We start from the raw sequence: 26,583 nt of genomic DNA, 5'->3' as shown, positions 1-26,583 counted from the left end.
AAAAAAAAAAAAAAAAAAATAGCCAGGCGTTGGTGGCGCATGCCTTTAATCCCAGCACTCGGGAGGCAGAGCCAGGCAGATCCCTGTAAGTTCGAGGCCAGCCTGGTCTACAGAGCGAGATCCAGGACAGGCACCAAAACTACACAGAGAAAACCTGTCTTTGAATACCCCCCAAAAAAACCAAAAATAAAAAAATAAACAAAAAAAGGAAGTATAACTGAAATATATTTCAAACCCCGTGAACCTTTGTCACTCCCCCCCCCCCCCGTGGCACTCACTGGAAAGTCTGAGCGTGAGCACACACTTTAAGGTTTGTGAGCTTCTCTCCAAAAACTGAGATTCAAAATATATCACACAAAAGTATGTCTTCAGATGCCCTGTGAAAATGACTGTTAAGCAGAAAATTTCCTACCAAGAAAGCTTTGTATTTTTTACCTGATATTATTTAGACACCTGGGCTAGAGAGATTGCTCAGTAGTTAAGAGCATCTGCTACTCTTCCAGGGCCTGAATTTGGTTCTCAGCATCCGCATCTGGTGGCTTATACCCACCTGTAACTCCAGCTCCAGAGGATCCAACTTCCTCTTCTGGCTTCCAAGGTAACTCTCACCCATATGGCATACACACACACACACACACACACACACAGAGAGAGAGAGAGAGAGTCTTTTAAAATTATGTAGACAAAATAAGGGCATTATAGGTGCCATGATGTTTGTTTTTGCAAACATTTGGAGATTCCAGGTTTACTCTGCTGGAAAAAAAAAAAAAAGCTTTATCAAATTAAATGTGGGTTTCCTAAGCAAAATCAAAGCTGCTTGTAGTGAGGTAACTGAAATCAGGCTGCAAGGTGGGAAGGGGGCTGACAAACTCTCCCTGTGCAACTAACTCACTTCCTTCCTAGGTTGTTGGGTGGGGCAGAGAGGAGGATGAGAATCTCTTGGGTCATTTGAAGAACTGCCACAAATATTACCAAGACGGGGTACTTTATAAATAATAGAAATATGATTCTCATAGTTCTGAAGTTCTGGAGGCCAGAATTTCAAGGACAGGACTCCCGCATGACGGCTCTCTGCTTCCAAGATGCTATATGTCTTCACTAGGGAGAAAGAATAGTAAAGTTAGGGAGGGGCCAGTGAGAAAGAAGGGAACCAGAGAATGAATAGTAGAGCAGAAGCACCAGCTTCCATAGCCATTCAGTTTGACTCTGGTCTAACTGGAGTCCAAACCTCTGTGACCAGGCACCCCAACTAACAGTCTCCCGAGGTTAAGTGCCGGTGGGGACGACTTTCCTATGGGGTCGTGTCCTATGAGACTCTTGGAGTTAGGAGATGTCTCTTGGGGAATTTGTGTATGTGGAAAAACGTGTCAGACTGCTGGAGAGCCCAGAAAGACACAGCGGATAGTCTGTTTCTTGGGTGGAGCGGGGGTTGTCCGCTGAAAAACGCAGGTGCCATTACAAGGAGGCTGCTTCTGGTGGAACGTGTGTTCCGTGGAATCGTGGCTCCGGGTTCGGGGAAACTGTGGGTTGTGCGCAGGCGTGTCGGACGCGGTCTGCTCGGTGACAAGTCCTCGATCCTGTCAGTCCTGCCCTGCTGAGTGCCTAAGCACCTCCCTCCCTCCGCAGCTCCTCCTCTGATCTGTCCAGCCCCGCCCCTTACGGACGAGCTTGGCATCCTCCGCCACCAACTTCCCAGGGTCGGAAGTCTTTGGCTAGCTGGTTGTGCGCAAGCGCACCAACAGGTCCGCGCGCACTGACGACGCATGCACTGACGACACACGCACGACGCAAGCCCCTAGGACCCTCGCTTCCGGCCGCGGCGGCCCTAGCGCCGCGCGACCGGATAGATCGTCTGGTTTTGAGCGGTATGCGGTGCTGAGGAGAGACGGACCCCGCAACGGCGCCATGAACCTCCTGCCGTGTAACCCCCACGGCAACGGGCTGCTGTATGCCGGCTTCAACCAGGACCATGGTGAGACTCCGGGCCCAGCTCTGTGGCAAAACCCCAACCCTTCCGGGAGACCCCGACCCGACGCTGTCGCTACTTACTGCAGGGCCCCGGACCCTAATGGGAGACCTCGGTTACACCCTGCGACCTCAGACTTACTCTGTGGCAGGAGCTCTCCGAACCTTGTATGGAGACACCCCCAACCCCTGCTTCTCCAGTCAGAGCAACCATAATGTGGCGAGGTCCCCCCGCGGGCGCGCTGCCGCTGTGTGCGAGCAACCTCACTTTTTACTGGGTGCCTAGACCACGCAGCCTTACTGCCCGGCGTAAGGGTCTTAAGCGCTTACGTTGCCATCGGGTGTCGTCACGGAGAGGCAGTTTGTCATGGTTCCTGTGCTCTGGCACCTTCGCCAAGGTGTAGGTTCTCGCCTTGATGCGGACCCAGCAAGACACCTCGCTCTCCCCTCTAGTATTTTCTTCTGTTCAGCGGACTTACGTGATTTGCCTTTCCGGGAACTACCCTTTGAGTTTGGGATCTTGGGGAAGAAGTTCTTGCCAGTGCTTGCTGTGATCCAAGATGTGGGCGGGAACCCCTCTTGGTGGAGATTGTATCCCCTGCCTCCGATACCAAGTTCCCCTTTCAATATTTTTTTTTTTCTTGTTTTTTCGAGACACGGTTTCTCTATGTAACCCTGGCTGTCCTGGAACTCACAGAGATCCGTCTCCCTATACCTCCTTAAATATTTTCACCATCACACCCGGCTGTTTTGTTTTTTGAGAGTTTCACTATGTAGACAGTGGCTGGCCTTAAACTATGCTGATACTCCTTTTTCATACACCATACTCACATTGTCCCTCTCAAGATAATTTTAAATAATTTTTTTGAGGTTCTTGAGTACAAAAAATAAATAATTTTAAGCAGATAGTACTATTGTGTATCTCATCTGTATATATTTACTTGGAGTTCATGTGCTAGGCATTTCAGGAGGATTGAAGGATGCATTCAATATAATCCAAACCTGTAGGATAGCTATAACATTTCTAAAGTAAAACCAAGCTAGGGCGTAGAAAATGTGTACATCCTGTGACAGGTGTAGAAAGCTTTCCTTTAAATTGGAGATGGGCAACATTAATATTGACCTTTGAAGACATTGGCAGTTCGACTCAAGTGTGGTGGCCTTGAGCAGCATGGAATTACTGACCTGATGATTTGCAGTGTTAGTCCCCTTGTGCACAGTTAGTATTAACATGTTAGGGGTGAAATGTACGGTGAGCATCATCTGGCTGAACATTCTGAATTTTTAACAACAGGAAAAGATTGGTAATTTTTTGAATAAATTTTGGTAATCAAACTTTTTACAGAATTAATAATTATACAGTTCCTTAAGAAATTAGCTTTTAGCCAGATGTGGTGGTGTAAGCCTTTGACCCTAGCACTTGGGAGGCAGAAGCAGGCAAATCTCTTCTTGAGTTTCAAGCTAGCTTGGTCTATAGAGTGAGTTCCAAGACAGCTGGGGCTACACAGATAAATAAACCTTGTCTCCAAAAACCAAAGAAAAGAAGAAAATAGCTTTTGAGCTGGCACATTGTCTTAGTTACTTTTCTGTTGCCCTGATGAGACACCACGACCAAAGCAACTTATCTAAGAGTTTATTGGGAACTTGCTGTTTCAGAGGGTTGGAGTACATGACCATCATGGCAGGGAACTTGATAGTGGGCAGGCAGGCATCGCACTGGAGCAGTAGCTGAGAGCTGAGATCCACAAGCAAGAAGCAGACAGACTGGGAATGGTCTAAGCTTTTGGAACCTCAAACCCTGCCCCAGTGACACACTTTTCCAACAAGGCCAAATCCTTCATATCTCCAAATCCTTCCGAAACAGTTTCGCCAACTGGGCGGCAAACATTCAGATATATGAACTAATGGGGGCCATTCTTTTTGTTTGTTTTTTGTTTTTGTTTTTGTTTTTCGAGACAGTTTCTCTGTATAGTTTTGGAACCTGTCTTGGAACTCTCTCTGTAGACCAGGCTGGCCTCAAACTTACAGAGATCCACCTGCTTCTGCCTCCCAAGTACTGGGATCAAAGGCGTGCGCCACCACCGCCTGGCATGGGGGCCATTCTTACTCAGACCTTTCACAGGAATGTAGCTCAGTTAATGGAGTGAATACCTAGCTTTCATGAGGTCATGGATTTGTTCTAAGCTAGTACTTCTCTTAACTGGGAGTAGTGGTACAGTCCTGTTATCTCAGCACTGGGGAAGTGGAGGCAGGAGGATCCAAAGTTCCAAGGTTATCTTGGGATATATGAGACCCTGTCTGAAAAAGAAATAGACTTTAATATCAAAGTTTTTGATTAGAGTTAAGATTTACAGTATGAACTCACATCAAGCAGTTGATTCAATCATAATTTGGTATGGTTTATAGATTTTCTTTTTCTTTCTTTCTCCCCCCCCCCCCCAGATAGGGTTCTCTGTGTAAGTTTTGGTGCCTGTTGGATCTTACTCTGTAGACCAGGCTGGCCTCGAACTTACAGAGATCTGCCTGGCTCTGCCTCCCGAGTGCTGGGATTAAAGGGGTGCATCACCTCCACCTAGCCTACTTTTGGTATTATTTGCTGCTTTGTTTTTTTGTCATTATTGTTTTGGGTTTGTGTTTGGTTGGGCTTTTTTTGCTTTTGTTTGCTTGCTTGTTTGTTTGTTTGTTTGTTTTTTGAGACAGGGTTTCTCTGTGTAGCCTTGGCTGTCCTGGAACTCTGTAGACCAGTCTGGCCTCAAACTCAGAGATCCTCCTGCCTCTGCTTCCCAAGTGTTGTGACTGGCTGCTCTTGCTGGGTTTACAAAATACTTTGTATGTGTGTATGAGGGGGTGTGGGTGCCCATATAAGCACATTTATGTGGAGACCAGACACAGGCAGCAGGTGTCTTTCTCTGTCTCTAAAGATGAAGAGGTGAACCAGAGCTGGTAGGATGGCACCTCAGAGGACCTTTGTATTCCTTTAAATCCATTACACATTGTACAGCTGCTTCGAGGAACCAAGCCTTGCAACATTAAATTGAAAACAAAAAAACAAAAAACTTGAGACCTGGGTGCTTTTTCAGTTCCTAGCAGTACCTTTTATTTGGACCTTGACAATGTGAGTATGTGATTTGGAGATAGTGACTGAGATGTCCTAAGTCAGTCACTGTGGCTGTGACAGCAGTTTGAGGAGTCTGAACAATTCATGGGTAAGAATGAAGTCATGGGAGACCTCACTCAGTACTGCCTTCTAAGAGGTCTCTCTGGAGGTAGAAAAGAGCAGCCTCCATGACCCCATCCTGTCTCCTAATATACTGCACAATCCCCTAAGAATATACCTGACACAGCACTCAAGCACTGTGTTCTAGAAGGGGAGTCTGGTGAGAGTCTGGCATTAGTGAGAGGTAGTATGCCCAATGTTTAAGCAGAAACCTGGTCCACAGGAATGCCAGAAAAGGGCCCCATAGTGAGGAAACTGCATGTTAAATGGCAATCCAAAGTACATCCCAGGAAATGATGCTTCTGAAGTTGCTGTGGCTTAGTACACAGCATATATGATTTGAACATGTAATAGAGGCTTCCCTGGACCCCTTCTGCTAGCAACTGTCATGGGGATTAATATGTCTCTTTCATGTTTCTTGCTTTAGGATGTTTTGCGTGTGGGATGGAAAATGGATTTCGAGTCTATAATACCGATCCACTCAAAGAAAAAGAGAAACAAGGTAAGGGAATGATGGTCATTTCCTGGGTTTCTCCCTTATTAGCCCTCACCTCAGTCTAGAGAAAGGGCCTTAACTGAGAAACAAGCAAGCAGAGTTTGGCCCTTTGTAAACTGGGGCAGACATGTATCTTTACAGGCGTTCCTTGTGCTGGCTGTATTAGGGGACAAGTGTGGCCAAGCTGCATTCTTTTTTTTTTTTTTCCTCTTTGAGACAGGGTTTCTCTGTGTAGCCTTTCCTAGAACTCACTCTGTAGCCCAGACTGGCCTTGAACTCACAGAGATCCGCCTGCCTCTGCCTCCTGAGTGCTGGGATTAAAGGCGTGCGCCACCACCGCCGGCCCAAGCTGCAATCTTTAATGAATTATTATGCTTCTCTTCCTCTACACATCTTCAGCCCCTGCTACCTCTGGATGGAAGAACAAAGTATATTTAATGCAGGGGTACTTTTCACACTTTTCTTGATGAATGTAAAACTAGAGAAATAAGATCATGGGTTTAATTCCAGTGTATGGGACTCTTAAACTCTTCAAATGTATAGCACTTACAAAGTATTTTAATAGTTGGGTATAATGGCACATATCTGTAACCCTGACATTCTGATCTTAACACTTAGGAAGTGCTAGCAATTGAAGCTGGGTCCTTGGCTAGAGCAGCCAATATTCTTAACTGCTAAGCTCCTTAATCTGTGTTTTCATAAAATAGAATTTTTCAAAAGCTGCAACCAGAAATTGTACAGATAAATAAAATAATTGTGCTTTTCATACTTATGATTAGTTTTTTATAAGTAGGGGGTTTTTCAGCATAGTTTCTCTTCCTATATATTTTTTCTTTCTTTTTTTCTTTTTTTTTTTTAGGTTTTTCGAGACAGGGTTTCTCTGCATAGTTTTGGTGCCTGTCCTGGATCTCACTATGTAGACCAGGCTAGCCTCGAATGCACAGACATCCATCTGGTTCTGCCTCCCGAGTGCTGGGATTAAAAGTGTGCGCCACCACCGCCTGGCCTATATATTTTTTCTTAAACATTTGACAGTTCCTGGTCTTTACCTGCTGGAATAGTAAAGCACTAACAATAAGTGAACAAATTTCAGATAAACCATTGAAAATTAACAATAATATCCATTTCTCCCCAAAGTTGGATTTTAAATTTTCTGATTCCAGAACTATCTTAGCTTTGTAAACGGAAGATATCGTCCAGCTGAAGTCACACACATCTGTAATTCCAGTGCTCTGGAGGCTGAGGTAGAAGAATTTTGAGTCCCAGCTATAAAGTGAGGCCCTGTCTAATAAAGTACCAAGCTGGTTATGGTGGTACAAGCTTTTAATCCCAGCACTCTGGAGGCAGAAGCAGGCAGATCTGAGTTTGAGGCCAGCCTGGTCTACATAGTGAGATCCTGTCTCAAATTAAAAACAAGCAATCAGACAAAAAACAGACACTGTCTTCTATTCTTTTTTTTTTTTTTTTTTTTTTTTTGGTTTTTCGAGACAGGGTTCCTCTGTGTAGCTTTGCGCCTTTCCTGGATCTCGCTCTGTAGACCAGGCTGGCCTCAAACTCACAGAGATCCGCCTGGCTCTGCCTCCCAAGTGCTGGAATTAAAGGCGTGCGCCACCAGCGCCTGGCTTTTATTTATTTATTTATTTATTTGTTTGTTTGTTTGTTTGTTTTCCCTGTCTTTTATTCTTATGATGAAACACCATAACAAGAGCAGCTTGGAGAGGGAAGGGTTTATTCGGCTTACATATCCCAAGGAACCATTCATTGAGAGAAACCAAGGCAGAAACTCAACAGGCCAGGAATCTGAAGGCAGGAACTGATACAGAAGCCATGGAGAATTGCTGCTTACTGGTTTAATCCCCATGGTTTGGTCAGCCTGCTTTCTTAGAGAATTCAGGACCATCAACCCAGTGATGCTGGCCCCCCACAATGGGCTGGACCTTTCTCATCAATCCCTCACTAATTAAGAAAATGCTCTACAGGCCAGCTTAAGGCTAAATCTTAGGGAGGCATTTTCTTAATTGAGGTTCCCTCCTCTCAGATTACCCTATTGTGTCAAGTTGACATAAAACTAGCTATACAGACATCAAAACTAAAGATAAGATCACTGTGATGATGACATTATTTAACAATAATGTCACTGTTATATGGTATGTTGTATCATATATATCATTTGTGACCAATCCATCCTTCCTCCCTTCTTCCCTGCCTCCCTCCCTCCCTCCCTCCCTTTCCACTCAGGGCCTTGAGCATACAAAGCAGGTGCTCCCCTGAGCTTTATCTAGCCCTGGGTACGCCCTGAGCATCACACACTTAGTACAACAGATGGCTGAAATAATTCTCATGTACACAAACACCCCACACATGAAGTCACTAATTGGCTTAGCTTTGCTTTAGCGCTTTTAGTATACTTGAATTTGTTTATTTATTTACTTTTAGACAGTCTTTGTATATAGTACAAGCTAGCTTTATGCTCCTTTTTTGCATGCCTGCATGCCATGGTGCACATTTGAAGTCAGGAGAGTTTTGTGGGTTCTGTTCTCTCCTGCATTTATATAGGTTCTGGAGCTCAAACTCAGATTGTCAGGCTTTGCATGGCAAACTCTTTACCAACTTAGCCATCTTGTGTTCTTAATCCTCCTGCCTTAGCCTCCTGAGTACTGGGGTTACAGGTATATACCACAACTGCTTGCTTCTTCATCTATAGGTCTTGTTGCATCTTAAAATACGAATTTTGGGCGCCAGGCAGTGGTGGCGCACACCTTTAATCCTCCCAGCACTTGGGAGGCAGAGGCAGGCGGATCTCTGAGTTAGAGGCCAGCCTGGTCTCCAAAGCGAGTTCCAGGAAAGGCGCAAAGCTACACAGAGAAACCGGTCTGAAAAACAAACAAACAAAAAAAATATACGAATGTGGGAGCTGGGTGTGGTGGTGCACGCCTTTAATCCCAGCACTCAGAAGGCAGAGGTTGGCAGATCTTTGTGAGTTCAAGGCTAGCCTGGGCTACAGAGTGAGTTCCAGGACAGGCTCCAAAGCTACACAGAGAAACCCGTCTCGAAAAAACAACAACAATAACAAAAAAAAAAAAAATACTTGCTGCTCTTCCAGAGGACCTAATATTGATTCTCAGCACCACGTGGCAGCTCACAATACCAGTTCCAGGGTTTCTATGTCCTCTTCTAGCATCTTCGGGCATTAGGCACACACATGGTACACAGATACAGGCAAAGCAGTCATACACTTAAAATAGTGTAAGAATGAAATGCTAGCTAGGTCAGATATGGTGGTACATGTGTTTAATCTTAGCACTCAGAAGGCAGAGGCAGGCAGATCTCTAAGTTTTAAGTGAGGTTTAAAAGCCATGGCTACCATAGTGAGACCTTGGCTCAAAAATCAGTAAATAATTAAATTAAATAGTGGAATGCTGAGTGTTGTAGGTTTTCACTTTTTTCTATTTGTTAAGTATTTTAACTTACTAAATTATCCTTTTTAAATTATCATTTCAGAATTTTTAGAAGGAGGAGTTGGCCATGTGGAAATGTTATTTCGCTGTAACTATTTAGCTTTAGTTGGTGGTGGAAAAAAGCCGAAATATCCTCCCAACAAAGGTACAGTAGTCCTGTCTTTAAAAACTTTGTCATGTGTATAGTGGTATCCTGAACTTTGTAAAACATCCTATGTCTGTAACCACATGAGAGACTCTCTAGTAGTCCTCTGAGGTGTTGAAAACCACTGGAAAAGAAGTTTCTAGAAAGTAGATGGATGGGAAGGCTGGATGTCAACTGTTGATGGGTGGGAAGTACTTCACCTGTAGGTTGGTATGGTGTAAGTCATGATTCAGGGTAAAGCAGAGTCTAGGGAAGGTTTTTCACCTCCTGAAAGCCGTGGGCTCAGAGACATTAACTCATTGTGCACATAGAACAAGGAGCCAGGCTGGCTGTGGGTGCATGGGTTACAGTATTGGTGTGAACATGTTGTTATATATGTTGGAGGAAATTACAGATAAGAGGTATGGCCCTCCTAAAATGAGGGGTGGAGAGCTTTTCACTGTAGACATCACACCCTTAGTTGAGCTTAATTTAGCCTTTGTTAGAAGGAGGAAGTGAACATAACTGATCTCATCTGAAGGAAGAAAGCTTGAGAAAAAGACCTAGAAAGAAGGGAAAAGCACAGGGAAGATGGAAGAAGGTTGCTTGAAAAGAGAGCAGGACATACCTTGGGGATGGTGGAGACAAAGTGTCAGTTGAGGGTGTATTTGGAGAGTAGCTAGTGTCTGGTGGAGAATTGGAATAGCTCAGGCATGATGCAGGATTGTGAGGGTAGGAGGGTACCTCAGGGGTGTCTTGAGTCCTTGGTTCTATTATCAAGTACCCAAAAAGAATGAAATGGGGCCATGTACAAAGGCAGAGGTGACTCTGGGTCCCAGGCTTACTGTTCTCAGTAGAGCTCTGTGAACTTGGGAAATAGAGTCAGCACTCGGGTCAGGTTAGCCCTGCAGTTATGCCTTTGTTTTAGAATCTTGTCCTTCCCTTTTCTTCATGCTACTATGAAATGAACCTAAGTTTTATATTCCCAGCTACCTGTCCTTTTTTTCTTTTCTTTTTTTTTTTTTTTTTTTTTTTGAGACAGGGTTTCTCTGGAGCTTTGCGCCTTTCCTGGAACTCGCTCTGTAGCCCAGGCTGGCCTCAAACTCACAGAGATCCGCCTGTCTCTGCCTCCCAAGTGCTGGGACTAAAGGCGTGTGCCACCATCACCTGGCCTATAGTAACTTTTAAAGGTTTTTAAAATTATTATTTATTTATGCATGGGGTGGGGAAGAGAGAAGTTTCAGAAATTGGTTCTCTTTCCACCATGAGGATTCCAGGTGTTGAACGCAGGTTACCAGACTTAGTGCAAAAACCTTTACCTACTGAGCCTTCTCTTTGCCACCTGCCATTCCTTCTCCCACTTGGTCCTCTACTCTCCCCTTTTGTTTATGGTGGTAGGAACTGGACCTAAGGCCTCGAAAGGCATACTAGACAATATTCAACAATAAGCTATATTCCCAGCCCAATTTAAAAAAAAAAAAAAATCTATCATGTGTGTTTGAGTGTACACCACATGTTTGTGGGTGCCAGAGGAAGCCAGAAAAGACATCAGATTCCCTGGAACTGAAGTTGTAAGTGATTGTGAGCTGCCAGATATGGGTGCTCGATGCTGAACTCGAGTTCACTGGAAGAGCAGAAAGCACTCTTAACCAACAAGCCATCTCTTCAGCCCCAGTTTTCATTTTTGAAGCAGGCTTCTCTCAGCGTTTAAACACTTAGTAACTATAGTCAGACTTGCTTTTTAGCTCAAAGAGGTGACACTGTGCTTCAGTGTAAGACAGATTGGTTTCTTAAGATCTTGGTTGTGTTTGTGTCTGTTGCATAGGGATGAGGTGCAAGTGAGTAGAGAGGGTTCTGGGGGTAAGCTCCACCCAGCCTTATAAGCCTGGCTGTACCCCACCAATGCTAGGTATGTCTTCTGGGCATGTTTGGCGTCATCGGTTAGGTGCTATCTACAGTTTGGCACTGTGGGCTACCTGTGACATCACATGCACTCTTCTGGTGTTTCAGTGATGATCTGGGATGACCTGAAGAAGAAGACAGTCATCGAGATAGAGTTCTCTACAGAGGTCAAGGCTGTCAAGTTGCGGAGAGATAGGTGGGTTTGATGTTACTCTTCTAAGTGAAGTTTGATTTCTTTAAGACCAGATGCAATGATTTTCTGTGGAACAATGTATTAAAATGTCAGTAACTATACCTTGTGACCCATAGCAGAAGGGTTCTTTTGGTTTTTGTTTTTCTGCCCTGAGGAAGGCTAGAAATTTGATTGGCTTCTAGATTCTTCAGAGGGATGTTCTGGGTAGGCATGGGGATGTCTCCAGGTCTGCATGTGAAGCCTTGTCAATTGCTACATTTTACTGGGTGTTCCCATGTTGACAGTAGAGGAGAATTTGGAAGCTGATCTTGCCATTGACTCTCACCTGCTGAGAGTAGCAGGCCCTGCCCAGCATTGCCTTACAGAGCTCTGCCTATTGGCTTGTTGACCAAGAGAAAGAAGAGCTTCATTACATGGGTTTTAATTGGATGTGATTTATGTATCATCATATTTATAAGATTTCCCTGTATAGCCGGGCGGTGGTGATGCACGCCTTTAATCCCAACACTCAGAAGGCAGAGCCAGGTGGATCTCTGTGAGTTCAAGGCCAGCCTGGTCTACAGAGCGAGATCCAGGACAGGCACCAAATCTACACAGAGAAACCCTGATTTAAAAACCAATGGAAAAAAAAAAAAAGACTTCCCTGTTGAGAAAAAAAACTACTCAGAAAGTTGAGTATATATAGGAGCTGTTCCTAGGGCATCATTCTTAGGTTTGTTAGGGCAGTGCTTAGAGGCCTTAATAACGCAAATACTTGACCCAAACTAATAATCTTCTACTTGAAAACTTTTTAGGTGGTGTTTTATTCTTTTCTTGTTTTAGTTTGTTGAATCAGGGTTTTACTAGGTAGCCCATATTGGCCCTAAAGTCTTGCTATTCTGCCTTAGCTTCCTAAGTGACGGGAAGGACTTTCTCAGGCATGTTTGACTACTCCTGGCACAATTTCCTTAATTATAGAAATGTTTTAAGAGTATGAGAGTGTAATTCTGTGATACGTCTCACTGTGCTAATGCTCTAGTTGAGATGTCTGGTCATGATGTTTCTCTAAGCTTACTAGTTTCTCTGAGACTGACCTCTGAAAGGTGATGGGCCCACTCAGCTGTGCTCAGCCCTTATGCTTTTGTCTTCTCCGCCACACTGGGACCTGTTTCTAACAGGAGTAATGGTACACACCTATAATCCCAACATTTGGGAAATGAAGGCAAGAGGATAATGAGTTCAAGGTCACCCTCCAGTACATAACAAGGTCAAGGCCACTTTGGGCTATGTGAGACCCTATCTCAAAAAAACAAAACAAAGCAGGTGTGTTGGTATACATTCACAATCCAGCACTCAGGAATCAGAAGCAAGAGGACTACTTCAAATTTGAGGCTGAAGCTAGCTGAGCTACAAAGTGAGACCCTGATCACAAAACAAAACAAAACAAAAAACAATAAAAGCCCAGTCCTTTTTGTATGAGGTACTTCCTGTGTTGCTGAGTTTCAAAATAGGAACAGAAATCACAAAATGCTTATTTTACTTTTGAGGAGAGGAACTCTGATTGCATTTTTCTTTCCAGAATTGTGGTGGTTTTGGATTCCATGATTAAGGTGTTTACATTCACACACAATCCCCATCAGTTGCACGTCTTTGAAACCTGCTATAACCCTAAAGGTGAGAGCTGGAGAGGAAGAGCAGCCATGGGAAGTTGGTCCATGTGGGGATAAAGATGAGGCCTGGGTGCCCTGAGTGGGTCCTGATCTAAGTAGTGGAACTGTGGTGGGTCTGTCCTGTGCACATTCAGACACTCTGAAAGAGTGTTAGCCTTTGCCTCCCTGCCAGCCTGAGCTCCCTTAGCATCTTGGATGAGAATTCTGAAGCTATACCTTACCACAGTCTGGGGGATTCTTTCTCTGTTACCTGCCTCGCCAGCAGTTTTGAGCCACCAGCTAACCACACTGGGAGCCACTGAGCCCTGGCCTTTTCGTCTTTTCTTTGGAGTAGACTGTTTATGACTGACTTGTGTATTCGATTGTCACCCTCATACTGTCACAAAAATTGTAATTTTTCCCCTTCAATTACGTTGTGCTATAAATTACATTACTCACCTCCCATATTTCTCTTTATTTTTCTCTTTTCTTTCATTTTTTCTCTCTCTTTCCTCTTTCCTTTTTTCTTTTGAATGAAGTCTTGCTTGGTTGCTCAGGCCAGTCTTAAACTTCAGGTGCTCCTGACTCGGCTTCCAGAGTAGCTGACACACCAGCCAGGATGTACATGTCTAACTCTCTGAATACTTTTGTTTATTGAGACAGGGTCTCGTAGCCTAGGCTGGCTTCCAACTCACACTCCTCCTGCCTCAGCCTCCTGAGTGCTGGGATTTTACAGATGCTATGCTCCACCACACCCTGCTGAGGACCGTTGTTTTTGATACAGGCTTTTTGTTTTTGGTTTTGTTTTCTGTTACATTACTTTGGTTCCTTTTGTTTTGATCAGTAAGAATCAAGTCTCTTTTGGACTCTCCATTCTTTCCAGTGATCCATATTCCCGTACCATTCTGCCATTATTGCTAGAACTTTAAAGTTAATCTTAAAATTATGTAACATGAATATTCCAGTCTTATTTATACAATTTTTTGGTCTTTTAGGACCTTTCTTCTACCTCATAACTCTCCCTGTCAGCTTGTGTGCTGAGGTTTTAGCTGTGTCTTTTGAAGGCTGTGGATGAGTTATACAGGCAAAGTTGGCTTTTCCATCCATGGCCTTGGAAAGTGTGTCTGGGTCTCTGCATAGTGTGGTACATCTGTTTCTAGATTGACTCCCAAGTATTTGAGGGTTTTTGTGTTATTGCTAATGGAGTAGTTCTTAAATTTTGTAATTTTTTTTATTGTATTCTCAGTAGCTGGCATTATGGAAGACAGACACCTGATAAATGTGTTCAGTAGTAAATTGTTCAGCAAATGTTCCCTGTTATAAACAGGTGTCATGGGCAGCAGCTTTGTCAGCCCCGATATTCTTTCCAGTGACTATGATTCTGAGGTAAATACACAAATAGTTAACTTGTGACTGCAGACTTGAAGGCAGGAAGTAGGTTTGGGTTGTGAGGAAACAGGCTTTGGCCAGTGTCATCTCCCAACCAGTTTTCTCTGTCTCTGCATAGGCCTCTGTGTCCTGTGTCCCAACAGTAACAACTCCCTTCTCGCCTTCCCCGGCACTCACACCGGCCACGTACAGCTTGTGGACCTGGCCAGCACAGAGAAGCCACCAGTGGACATTCCTGCACATGAGGGTGTCCTGAGCTGTATTGCTCTCAACCTGCAGGGAACAAGAATTGCAACCGCATCTGAAAAAGTGAGTGCAGGCCATCCATGCCAGTCTGGTCTAGTTATGGAAAGGGATCTAGGCCAGGCCTTCACACGTTGCTTTATTTCCTGTTCTTTACAAGCCTAATTTGTTGTTGAAATACGATAAAGATAGAATGCTGACCTGAGTGTGGTGGCACATGTTTGTAATACCAGCCCTCAGAAGGCTGAGACAGAGAGGCTATTAAATTCAAGGCCACTTAGGGCTGCAGAGCATATCTTACGTCTTGGTTGTCTGATGACACTTCAGGTGTCTTTCGAACCTGCCTAAGAATATCTCCTCACTGCATTGTCCGTATCTTAAAATTTGGTATATTGACCATTGTATTAGTTATTTGTTGCTGTGATAAAACACCATGGCCCAAAGCAACCATGGAAGAGTTTGTTTTGACTTAACACTTCCAGAGGGGAATCCATAATGACAGGAGAGGCATGGCAGCAGACAGCTAGACCAGGAAGCTGAGAGATCACAGAGAGAACAAACTGTAAATGAGGGTAGGCAATGAATTTTCTTTTTTTTTTTTTTTTTTTCCTTTTTGTTTGTTTTTTTTGTTTTTTTCGGGAAAGGCTTTGCGCCTTTCCTGGAACTCAACTTGCTTTGTAGACTAGTCTGACCTTGAACTCACAGAGATCCGCCTGCCTCTGCCTCCTAGTGCTGGGATTAAAGGTGTGTGCCACCACCTCCGGCAGGCATGAATTTCCAGCAAGGGTCTATCTCCTAGAGATTCTATAATCTCCTCAAACAGTAACAATAACTGGTGGCTATGTGTTGAAATATTTGAGCCTATGGGGGAGCATTGCTTATTCAAAACCCCAGAACCATGTTATCCTTTATTTTGTCTTAAGTGAAAACCAAAAATTTATATCTACTTTTAGATTATTTGAGTATGTGTGGCATGGCGGGATGGGGGTAGCTTTGTGGAGTTGGTTCTCTTTCTTTATTTGTGTGGGTCCCAGGCATTGAACTCTGGTTGCCAGGTTTGTGCTGCAAGTATCTTTATCTGCTGACCATTGCACAGGCCTCTGAAAATTAGTATCTTTTTAATATGGTTTCTACTTAGGACAGTAAGCCCAGTATCATTAATTAGAGTGAGCCCACAAGCCAGTGGTGTATCAGTTAGTGGATTCAGCCTCCTGGGAGAACAGGTCACAGCTACGCTCTATCCTGCCTAGTTGTTGCCTGAGCTGTTGGTGAGAGATAGCAGTGGTCAGTGTGTATGTGGACATACAGCAGAGAGTAAGCAAGTCCTGCCTCTTCTTGTCCTGGTTACCAGGAAGCCTAGGTATCTGCAAATATTGCTGTTCAGAGTGAAGTTCAGAAACTATAGATAGTCCACAGTGGCCCAGAATTTGTGATTCTTCTGCCTCAGACTCCTAAATGCTGGGATTACAGGCTGACTAGACAAGTACAGTTTTATTATATAACTTTAAAAATAGGATTTTCTCAGCTGAGGATGTAGCTCATTTGATAGAATGCTTGCCTAATCATATACAAATTCCTGAATATGCTCTCCAGAACTACATTAGCTATAGTGGTACTCCTACCTCTGGGAGGCAGAGGCACATGGATTTTCAGAAGCTGACGGTTGCCAGGCAGTGGTGGTGCACACCTTTAATCCCAGCACTTGGGAGGCAGAGGACAGCCAGGGCTACACAGAGGGACCCTGTCTCAAAAAACAAACAATAACAACAACAACAAAATAAAAGATGAAGCAGCAGCTTAAGGTCAGCCTGGTCTGTATAGCAAGCTTCAGGCCAGTCAGGGTTACATAGTGAGACCATGTCTCAAAACAAATATTAAAAAAGACAGAAGAAAAATGCCAAGCATACAAGTTTACAAACACCATTATTTTTTGAAAGGCTGAACCAGTAAGATTATAAAAAGTTCTAAGCTAGCCTGGGCTACACAGTAGCCTGGTATGGTGGTAACACATGCATTAATATCAGCACTTGGTAAATCTCTGTGAGTTTGAGGATAGTCTGGTCTACATAGTGAGTTCCAGGCCAGCCAGTGAGAACTACATAGTGAGACCCTGTTTCAAAACAAAAAAGGTGAGACATAATGATGCATATCTATAATTTTAGTACTTAGGAGGTAGAAGTAAGAGAATCTATTCTTGGCCAGTCTGGTATGTATAAGAGCCTGTCTTTAAAAAAAAATAATAATAATAATAATAAATTAATTAAAGCTGGTGTAGGTAGGATGGACTCATCTGGCAAAGGATTTTTTTCAAATCCTTTTACCCTTAGATTCTCCATTTTCAACTTCCTGCACCTTATTCGTGTATATGCAGGTGATTGTATGCACATGCATGTGTGGAGACTAGAGGTCAACTTTAGGTGTTCTTTAAATAACCTTGTTTTTGAGATAGTCTGTTACTGGCCTGGAACTTACCAAGTAAGGTATGCTGACCAACCAGTGAACCCTAGTGATCCCTCTGTGTCTACATCCCTGGTGTTGAGATTACAGATGTGTGCCATTCCTGGCTTTTTAAAATGGATTTTGGATGGTCCTGATGCTTGGACAGTGAGCACTTCACTGACTGAGGCATCTCCCCAGCCCCATGTTGGCTTGCTGCCAGTCCTTGTAGCCAAGTCCCAGGTTCAGTGAGAGAATAAGGTTGGGGGCAATAGAGACAGGTACCTAACTTTTATCTTTGGCTTCTAATTGTGTATATACAGTTGTAGACACCCTCACATACATGAATACACACACATTAGAATCCCATTAGAAATGTAGGACATACGTGCTTTTTTTCCCCTTTGTTTTCACCAGTGTGGGTTAGATAAAACTCAGGCCTTTTGCACACTAGGCAAGTGTCCTACCACTTCTGAACCCCAGAGCCAACTTAGGATGATTTGACTTAGATTTTCTTACCAGCTTTATAGTGATAATAAAACTACATATTCATTACAAACTTGACTTTGATTTTGGTATTGTCCTCCCCCACCCCTTTCTTTTTGAGCCAGGGTTTCTCTATGTAACAACCCTGAGTGACCTGAAACTCGTTCTGTAGACCAGACTGGCCTCAAACTCACAGAAATCCTCCTGCCTCTGCCTCCCAAGTGCTGGGATTAAAGGTATGCACCTTACACCCTGCAAAATTTTGGTTTAATTGTTTGTTTGTTTGTTTTAATTTGATTTTTTTAAGACAGGCTTGTTTTTTTGTTGTTTGTTTTTTGAAACAGGGTTTTCCTGTGTAGCCCTGGCTATCCTAGAACTCACTCTGTACACCAGGCTGGCATCGAACTCACAAAGATCTGCCTGCTGTGCCTCCTAATTTAAGTGATAGGGTATCTTTCTTGTAATGGTGGGTGACAGACAGTAGCAAGCCACAGCTACCTACCAGGAAAAACAACAGATATTCCACACCAAACCATGCTGCCAATGTTTATTTTGTTAAGACAAGGTGTGACTGTGTATTCCACACTTTTCTGGAACTCATTATGTAGCCTAAACTCACCTAGAACTCAGTAGTTTGGGGGAGTGTTTTGTTTTATTTTGATTTTGAGAAAGAGTCTTACTAAGTATAATGCTGGCAAGCAGTGAACTTGATGTCTACTATGCCATCGTTCCCTGCTCCAACCTTTTTATGGATACAAATATTCAGTAAGTACAACCCAGTAGTGGTGGTGCACACCTTTAATTCGAGCACTTGAGAGACAGGTGGATTTCTGTGAGTTCGAGGCAGGCCTGGTCTACAAAGTGAGTTCAGGGACAGCCAGAACTGTTAAACCTTGTCTCAAAAAACAAAACAAAACAAAAACTCAAGTATTCAGTAAATGCATGAGATATTCACCTATGTGTTATAAAATATGCTCTTATGTAAAAGCAATTTTATCCAATGTTAGGTTGTTTCATTTTGCCAATTACAAATCTTTTTATATTCCATTCTGTCACTCATTTAATGTAATACTTATAAAACTGTTAACTATAGCCAGGCTTAATGGCTTACATCTGTAATGCTGGTATTTGGAAGTTGAAGCAGGAGCATGGCCTCAGGGCCAACTGGGGCCATCCTTTGCAGTGAGAATCTATCCAAAAAATAAAAATAAAAAAAAACAAACTAATAACTACAAGAGTTTTGTTGTTGTTCTGGATTCTGGGTGTGGGGCGGGGGAGGTGATTGTTGTTGTTTGAGGTTTTTGTTTTGAGGCAAGGGCTCCCGCTATAAACGAGGCTGGCCTCAAACTCAGAAATCTACCTGCCTCTGCCTTCCAAGTATTGCTATTAAAAGCAGTGCACTACTGCCTGGTTTTGTTTATTTATTTTTTCTTTTTTTGAGACAGGGTTTCTCTATGTAGCTTTGTGCCTTTCCTGGAACTCACTTTGGAAACCAGGCTGGCGTCAAACTCACAGAGATTCCCCTGCCTCTGCCTCCTGAGTGCTGGGATTAAAGGCGTGTGCCACCGCCACCCAGCTCTGTTTGCTTATTTTAACAAGTTAATTTTAATGAGTACTGCTATGACACTGGATTCCTCAATAATTAATGTTTTCTTCCCCAAAATTTGCTCCAACGTCATCTTATCAGAATTGGTTCTTACAGCCTTGCCATTGGTTTTTGTTTTTTTCAAGACAAGGTTTCTCTGTGTAGTTTTGGTGCCTGTCCTGGATCTCTCTCTGTAGACCAGTCTGCCCTCGAACTCACAGAGATCGCCTGGCTCCTGAGTGCCGGGATTAAAGGCGTGCACCACCACTGCCCAGCCCAGCCTTGCCATTGTTAGGACTGAGCAGTGTTGATTGGTTAGATGGATCAAGTGCATTTCAGGTTTGTTTAGGACACTATCTGGCAGTTCAGTCAGCTGAGAGCAAGGGAGTCTTCCTCCTTGTTCTGCACAGGAACCTGCTGCATCTCCAGGAGTGGGGCTGGGAGATGGGTTTATTATAGTACAGAGGTCGCCAGGTCATTGTCCACAAAAACTGTGACCATTCATGTTTTACTTTTAAGGAAACGTTTGGAGTCTTTTGAGCACATTCTTCCTCAGGGAGGTTAATGCAGTTGGTGTTGATGTTCTCCTTTTATTCTCTGCTGCCTCATTTCCTGAGAGGAGGAATATCTGATCCTCTTCTTGATGCCTGTCGGAAGTGACACTGCTCTAGCAAGTAACAGTTCTTTGAGTGAGGAACTGCAGCAGGCAGGGAAATGGTCTTCTGACTCCTCCCATGCTGTGCCTGAGTTAGCAGACAAGAGACATGCTGAATTTTAGGTGATGTGGGTGAGTCAAGAAAGGGGTTTTGGGACCAATGGGTGTTAATATAAATCTTTTCAGACTAATGAGTTATAAATTGTTGATAATGAAACACTTCACTGTTTTTCAAAGGGGACCCTTATAAGAATATTTGATACTTCATCAGGGCATTTAATCCAGGAGCTACGAAGAGGATCTCAAGCAGCTAATATCTATTGGTAAGGACATGTTGGGAGTGGTAAAACCAGGGCGATAGCACAGGTGGGAGGGTATGGCTGAGCTGTTGGGTTAGTGGGTTTGAGCTCTTTTGATTACTGATTTTACTTTTTATTATGGGAAATGTCCACAAAGATGGAACATTGTGAGCCTTCCCTCTCCTGTTGCAGCATGGATATGTTTGCCAGATTCTTTCCATCTCCCCTCTATTCCAGCTTACTTCCCTGTGGTACTTACTTCCCATTTTATGGTAGAGGCCTTGCTGATTTATCTGTAATTACTATAGCCAGTTGGTTTTGAGAGTGAATACTTCATCTGTAAGGTCCCACAATGTATGTAGTGCTAAAGCCCAGCCAGGCAGGATTTCATACCATGGCTACAGCAAGAGCCTGGCATCACCCTGGCCACCCCTGGCCTTTGGGTATTGAGCCAAATTTGAGAGATTAACCTGTGTACCCTGGCCCTTGGGTGCAGCACACTCCTGCATGTCTGCTGTCAGTACAGAATGCATGTGGCCATTTTGTGCTGCAGCACACTTGGTAGTCACCTCCTCAGGGCGATGTATGCCTTTCTCACCTGAACCTCCTGAAACTGGTTGTCGGAGGAAACCCCACACCCTTCACTGGCACACAGGCATCAGCAGTTGTACCTACTGAGCACTGGTGGACAGACTGTTCCCTGGACTTTTGGCTTGGATCCTGGTTCCATGGGGGATGCTTACAGTCACTGCTTTTGATAAAGCAGTGCTGAGAGCTGGGGTGTGGGCTAGTGCATTGTGTGTGTCGAGGGCAAGAGGGTTGGATCTCCCTGGTCCTCTGTATCTGCACAGACCCAAGCCCTGTCTGATTTCTCTGCAGCATCAACTTCAATCAGGACGCTTCTCTCATCTGTGTGTCCAGTGATCATGGCACTGTGCACATTTTTGCAGCTGAAGATCCAAAAAGGAATAAACAGTCTAGGTGGGTTTTAGAAGTGTTGTGGTAGGGAACAACCCAAAATTAGAGGATCCCCTGTGTTTCCTACAAGGACAAATCTAATGTTAATTTAGGTTGAGCTCTTTCATATCTCATTAATTTGCTGTATGTGGGATTCGAAACTGAATGTAGATTGATTCTGCACTAACTGTCCCACTCCCAAGGCCCCATTATTGTCAAGTTCTTTGACACTTGGTTCTGGGCAGGTTGGCTCCTGAATGTTGCAATGCTCTTAGCGGGTTAATCTGATGGCGTGAGAGCCCTGTGCCCCTTCCTGTGCTGAGAGCTGTGCTGTCTTAGTACAAAACCATGAATTTTTATGTAAGAAATGAGATCACTCAGTCCAGGGATGGAGAGGTGGTTCCTCAGAAGCACTGGCTGCTCCTCCAGGGTGCCCTGGTTCAACTCTCAGCACCCACATGGCAGTTTACAGTTGTCTGTAACTCCAGGCCCAGGGGATCTGATGCCTCTTCTGGCCTCTGGGCACCAGGCATCCATGTGGTGCACAGACATATGTGCAGGCAAAGCACCCATACACATAAAATAAAATTAATTAAAAATGAAAACAGTCCTAAACTGTAAAAGAATTTTAGAATTTTCAGCAGCACCCTGGAATTAAGCCAGTAACTGTGTCATTATCTTAGTGAATATAAAGCCTCTCTTTTCTTTTTGTCCCTACAGTTTGGCATCAGCCAGTTTCCTTCCAAAATACTTCAGCTCCAAGTGGAGCTTCTCCAAGTTTCAGGTTCCATCAGGCTCTCCGTGCATCTGTGCCTTTGGGACAGAGCCCAACGCAGTCATTGGTAAGTGGTCTGTGTGGGAGGCCTCAGCATGTGTTCTGGGCTGGACCAACTCGCAAAGTTCCCTTCCCTCCTCCTGTGGCTGGGGTGGGTCCTACTCAAAGCCTTCAGCTTTCAGGATGCTATTAGTACCTTTCCAGGTCCCCAGGAATGCTTTGAGGGCAGATCTGAAGATGACCTCAAACTGCTTTCCTGTAGCCAACCCTCATTGGATGGGCATGTACCTGGCAGGCTTTAACTCTTGGCTAGCTGTACTCAGGATTCTTGAGGCTTATTTGATTTTGATTGTGGGAGGTAACAAATCATGTATTGATGTGGTCTCCTCTCCCAGCTATTTGTGCAGATGGCAGCTACTACAAGTTCCTGTTCAGTCCCAAGGGCGAGTGTGTCCGGGACGTGTGTGCACAGTTCCTGGAGATGACCGATGACAAGCTGTGACTCTGCCTGTGAGTGCAGCTGATGCCACCACCCAACGCCCTGTGGATTCCTGGGGCTGGTGCCAGTGCCCCAGGCCTGTGGGTGAGGGGCTCAAGGATTCCCTCGAGGACCTTGGTCTCGAAGCCATACATGGTTGTCTGCCTTCCTGAGCAAGGCTTCTCATTCCCATATCAAAAGGAATCATCCTCACAGTTCTGCAGATACTCTGTGGCTCTGGGCATCTTGTGCCCTTGCTGGCCACTACCCTTTAGTTCAACTGTGATGTTAGCATTAGTGGCACCACCATACCTTCATGCCAGCAGGCTCCCTGCAGTCCTTGGGGACTGACTGTCCAAGCATGAGTCAGTGGAAGCTTGTAGGAATGAGTGTGTCAGGGCTCACATCCTAGATAATTCCAATAGGGTAATACTAGCAGCTTATCCGGTAGAGTACCTCCTACCACACATGAGGAGCACTGTTCAGAGCAAACACTATGGAGTGTTCTGACATTGTTGGGTCATTAGAGTGAGTCACATCCCAGACCTGCCAGAGAGCAGAATGCTTGTGGCACCCACTTGAGGCACAGTCCTCAGGCTGCAAGGGAGGCAGGGTCTCCTGGTTTAGTTTGGGTTAAAACAGAACTTCCCATTACGTTTAGGGAACAAAGTAACACATAGACTTTTAAAATTACTCCCAGAAGAAAGCATTACTTAACTTAGGGGCCTTCTCAGTGCAGTGTCCATGTGCCTGTAGCTACCAGTTGTGTGGAGGGAATTGCCTTGGCCTGTGGTGTCTGCCCTGTCTCATCTCCCAACATCCACAGGACACACACTAATAGTGGGGATGGCAGGCACATCCTGGTACTGACACAGGCAGCAGGGTCCATGTTTCTGTGCCACTTGAGGTATATGTTTAATTTTTTTACATATCTTCTAAGAAGCTCAGTTTTGCGGTTTTGATTTCAGGTTGCAAACATTTAAATTGTGCTCAGCAGCAGGTTCTCAGTTCTGCCAGTTCCTTCACACTCCTGTAATCGGCTAACTGTGGATTTGATGTCAAGTATGCATGTTACCTTATGTGTATTTAATCATGAAACTTAATTTTGCACACTTGTTTGTACTGTTTCTTTGAAATAAAAGTGACTAATTTTGTTGTACTCTATCTGTAAAGAGCAAAGCCATGTGTAATGAAACCAAATGTTCTCATCCTGAGTATATAATGGGATTGGGGGTCCTGCGTCTGCTGCAGGACAGACTTGTAGGCTGTTGAGCTGGGAGTGGAGTTCCCTGTTATATGGACATCTACCTCACCAGCACAGCCACTGAAAAGAGAAACTGAGTTTGTATGGTTTAGGGCCAGCCAGAGAGCAGGTACAGAGGGAACAGTTCATTAAAAAAAAACTTTTTGGTATCATTGTCCTGTGCTATACCAGTGTTGACTCCCTGGTTTCAGAGCTATCAGCATGCTGCCCTATGGGAAGATACTGTGAGGCACCAGTCATCTATATACTTTGGCTGGTGTCAGACTGGTTTATGTACATGTGCAGTTTCGGGGGGCAGACAATGTGATGATCCTTCAATGTTATTTCCAGCTTGCAGTGGTTCTGAAGAGTAGGTCTTCCCACAGTGTGCATTGGTTCATCAGAACTGGGGAGGCAAGCAGGTGACAGCAGATGGCACACCAGGATTTGAGGCAGTGTTGTGCTCTAGCACCATGGTATTGGCATGAGACATGATGAGGTGGCACAAGAGGTCCTACCATCTACAGTCACCAGCTAAGGCTGTACGTCATTGGGCACAGTCTCCTTAGTGGCCTCCCTAGTCATCTTCCTAGCCCACATCATCCTTGGGACTCCCTCAGCATCTGAAGTTGGTATCGGCTTTGGCACACAATGCAAGGAGTCCTCCAGGCTCCTACTTGTTTTGTAGGGACAGTGAGTGCACATGAGCTCCCTGTGGAGACAGAGCAAGGCTTAGGAGGAGACTCCAGCACTGTCTGCTCCCCAGATTTTGCTTGTTTCTGGATAAAGACAGAACTGATGGACTGCCAGGCAAAGCTCTGTAGGTTTACAGGGATCAGCAGACTTCAAACATCCAGTGCTTTGTCAGTGCCATTTTGGACCTTGACCCAAAAGGGGATGTGTGAATGCCAGCACTTCCAGGGATTCCAGAAGCTCCTGGTTGGCTGTTTCCTAGGTGTGGCCTTAGCATCTGAGATCATCCAGGACATGGATATGAAAAACTGCACTTTGTTTCTGCCTTGCCTAGTCTTCTCAGCAAGCTAAATGTTACCTTTTCATTGCGGCAAGAGATGCCAGGTCCTTACCTTCGTTTACCTTTCTCAGAAACCACAGGCTTACATGGTTGAGTGAACCTCTCCATGTATGAAATAACCCTGGGTGGACCCTTGGCCATTCCTCCTGCCCTTTTGGCAAACATCACTGTTGGACCAAGTCTTTGTTTAATGTTTTCTTTCTTCAGGCAAATCATGCCTCTGGGTGCAAGCATGGTCTGTCAGTAGCCTAGTGGTCATGATCCATAACCTCTCTGCAGTTGGCTGTAAGAGGCATTTGATTAAATTTCACATTTTGGAAAGTACTTATGATTTAAAATATAACGAACGATAGAAGAACATACAGAGAACTACAGTGTTGTGAAATTGTCCCACATGTCTACCACCAGAAAAGATCCAAGCCCTTGATGAAAAAATTTTAATTTCAAACAGCATTAGGCGCTGAGTTTTTTGATTTTGAGACAAGGTTTCTCTGTTTAACAGCCCTAGCTGGCCTGGAACTCACTTTGTAGACCAGGCTGGCCACCATGCCTGGCCTTAGGTGCTAATTTTTAATTTTTCTAAAAATGTTTGTTTAGTTAGTTGGTTTTTTGAGAACAGGGTCTTGTGTAGCCCAGGTTGGGCTTAAACCCTTATGTGACTAAAGATGGCCTTGAATTCCTGGAGCATCCACATTCCAAGTGCTGCTTTAAAAAAGAAAAACAAGTTCTAACGTTAGAAATACTGTGATTGCCCAAAGATATTTGCACTTTTGGTAGCACAATCGATGTTAAAATGGAAATAATTGTGCACAAAGTTTTACAAGCTTGGCTATGTTTTTTTGGGTTTTGTTTTGTTTTGTTTTGTTTTTGTTTTTTGTAATAAAGGAGCTGTAATTGCTGGGTCTGAAGGTTTTCAATTTTTATTTACTTACTTGTTTATTTGAGACAGGCTGTGGATCTCCCTGGAACTCTCTGTGTAGACAGGCTGGCATCCAACTCAGAACCTGCTGCCTGTGCCTCTGGAGTGTTGGGATTAATAGGATGAAAGGTCTGGATACCACAGAGGGCTCCAGAGAGTTCTCAATTTTGATGCTCATTCACTTGTTTGTTTAAACTTCAGCACTAGGACCAGACTGGGCACATTCTTTTCAAATTTATTTATTGAAACACTCCTGTTATGTTTCCAGCCTCAACCAATATCCCCTCTTGCCTCTCCTGGGAACACAAGCTCTGACCTCAGCCCTGCCCAATACAAGTCATTGAAGAATAAGATCTTCATGTATAGATAGGTTGGATTGTCTGAACATGGATGATAGTCATCTGTGAATTTTTCTTGTGTGTTCCTGGTCTCTTGCATGTTAGGTAAGTGCTCTCATGTGAGCCAAACCCTAACTGCTTTTCTTTTGTAAGATCTTATTGCCATCTGTCCCTAATTATAAGACTGAATCTCTTTGATACACTCTGCTCTGTGTTAAATAGATGTGGGTGTCTTTTCTTAACCATACAGCTTTTAATTTTTACGGTTCTGGTTTATTGTTTGTCTCTTGTAGCCCAGGCTGTTGTACAGCAGAGGATGACCGTGAATTCCTGATTTCTTGCTTCCAACTCCCAACTGCTGGAATTAACAGGCATGGACCATGCCCACTTTCCTTCTTCCCTAGTTTATTTTTATCTCCAGCTCAAATTGGCCTTAGACTGTCCTGCTTAAGTTTCCAGAATACTGAGATCACAAAAATACACTACCACTGGGCTCACTTCCTTAACTCTTAAAAGTTCTGGTTTGAGGGCTGGAGAGATGGCTTAGAGGCTAAGAGCACTGGCTGTTCTTCCAAAGGTCCTGAGTTCAATTCCCGAAACTACCATGGTGTCTCACAACCATCCTTAATGAGATCTGGTGCCCTCTTCTGGCATGCAAGCAGAACACTGCTGCATAAATAGTTTGGTGGTGTCCTGATTACAGGCATATTACACACCTGTTCTCGTGGAGAAGTAAAAGAATCAGAAGTTCAAGGCCAGCCTAG

At 44.2% G+C, this 26,583-nt stretch overlaps 1 protein-coding gene across 1 annotated transcript; it reads left to right on the top strand.

The window, feature by feature from the left end:
* Nucleotides 1-1,755: 1,755 nt before the first annotated feature.
* Nucleotides 1,756-23,450, top strand: Wdr45b (WD repeat domain 45B). Its single transcript, XM_028884966.1, has 10 exons — nucleotides 1,756-1,972; nucleotides 5,610-5,684; nucleotides 9,180-9,281; nucleotides 11,271-11,358; nucleotides 12,914-13,008; nucleotides 14,491-14,681; nucleotides 20,015-20,100; nucleotides 20,956-21,057; nucleotides 21,754-21,875; nucleotides 22,204-23,450. Exons 1-10 carry the CDS (start codon nucleotides 1,906-1,908, stop codon nucleotides 22,308-22,310), a joined length of 1,035 nt encoding a protein of 344 aa, XP_028740799.1. The 5' UTR covers nucleotides 1,756-1,905; the 3' UTR covers nucleotides 22,311-23,450.
* Nucleotides 23,451-26,583: the final 3,133 nt, after the last annotated feature.

The sequence above is a fragment of the Peromyscus leucopus genome, chromosome 8b, assembly GCF_004664715.2.
Source record: "Peromyscus leucopus breed LL Stock chromosome 8b, UCI_PerLeu_2.1, whole genome shotgun sequence".
Taxonomy (NCBI): Eukaryota; Metazoa; Chordata; class Mammalia; order Rodentia; family Cricetidae; genus Peromyscus; species Peromyscus leucopus.
The sequence above is the reverse complement of the archived record's forward strand: the minus strand, read 5'-3'. Positions and strand labels throughout refer to the sequence as shown.

Coding starts and splice junctions, on each gene's coding strand:
- Wdr45b (XM_028884966.1), top strand. CDS start 1,906: ATGAACCTCCTGCCGTGTAACCCCCACGGCAACGGGCTGCTGTATGCC. Junction 1,973..5,609: donor CGGCTTCAACCAGGACCATG/GTGAGACTCCGG, acceptor TTCTTGCTTTAG/GATGTTTTGCGTGTGGGATG. Junction 9,282..11,270: donor GAAATATCCTCCCAACAAAG/GTACAGTAGTCC, acceptor CTGGTGTTTCAG/TGATGATCTGGGATGACCTG.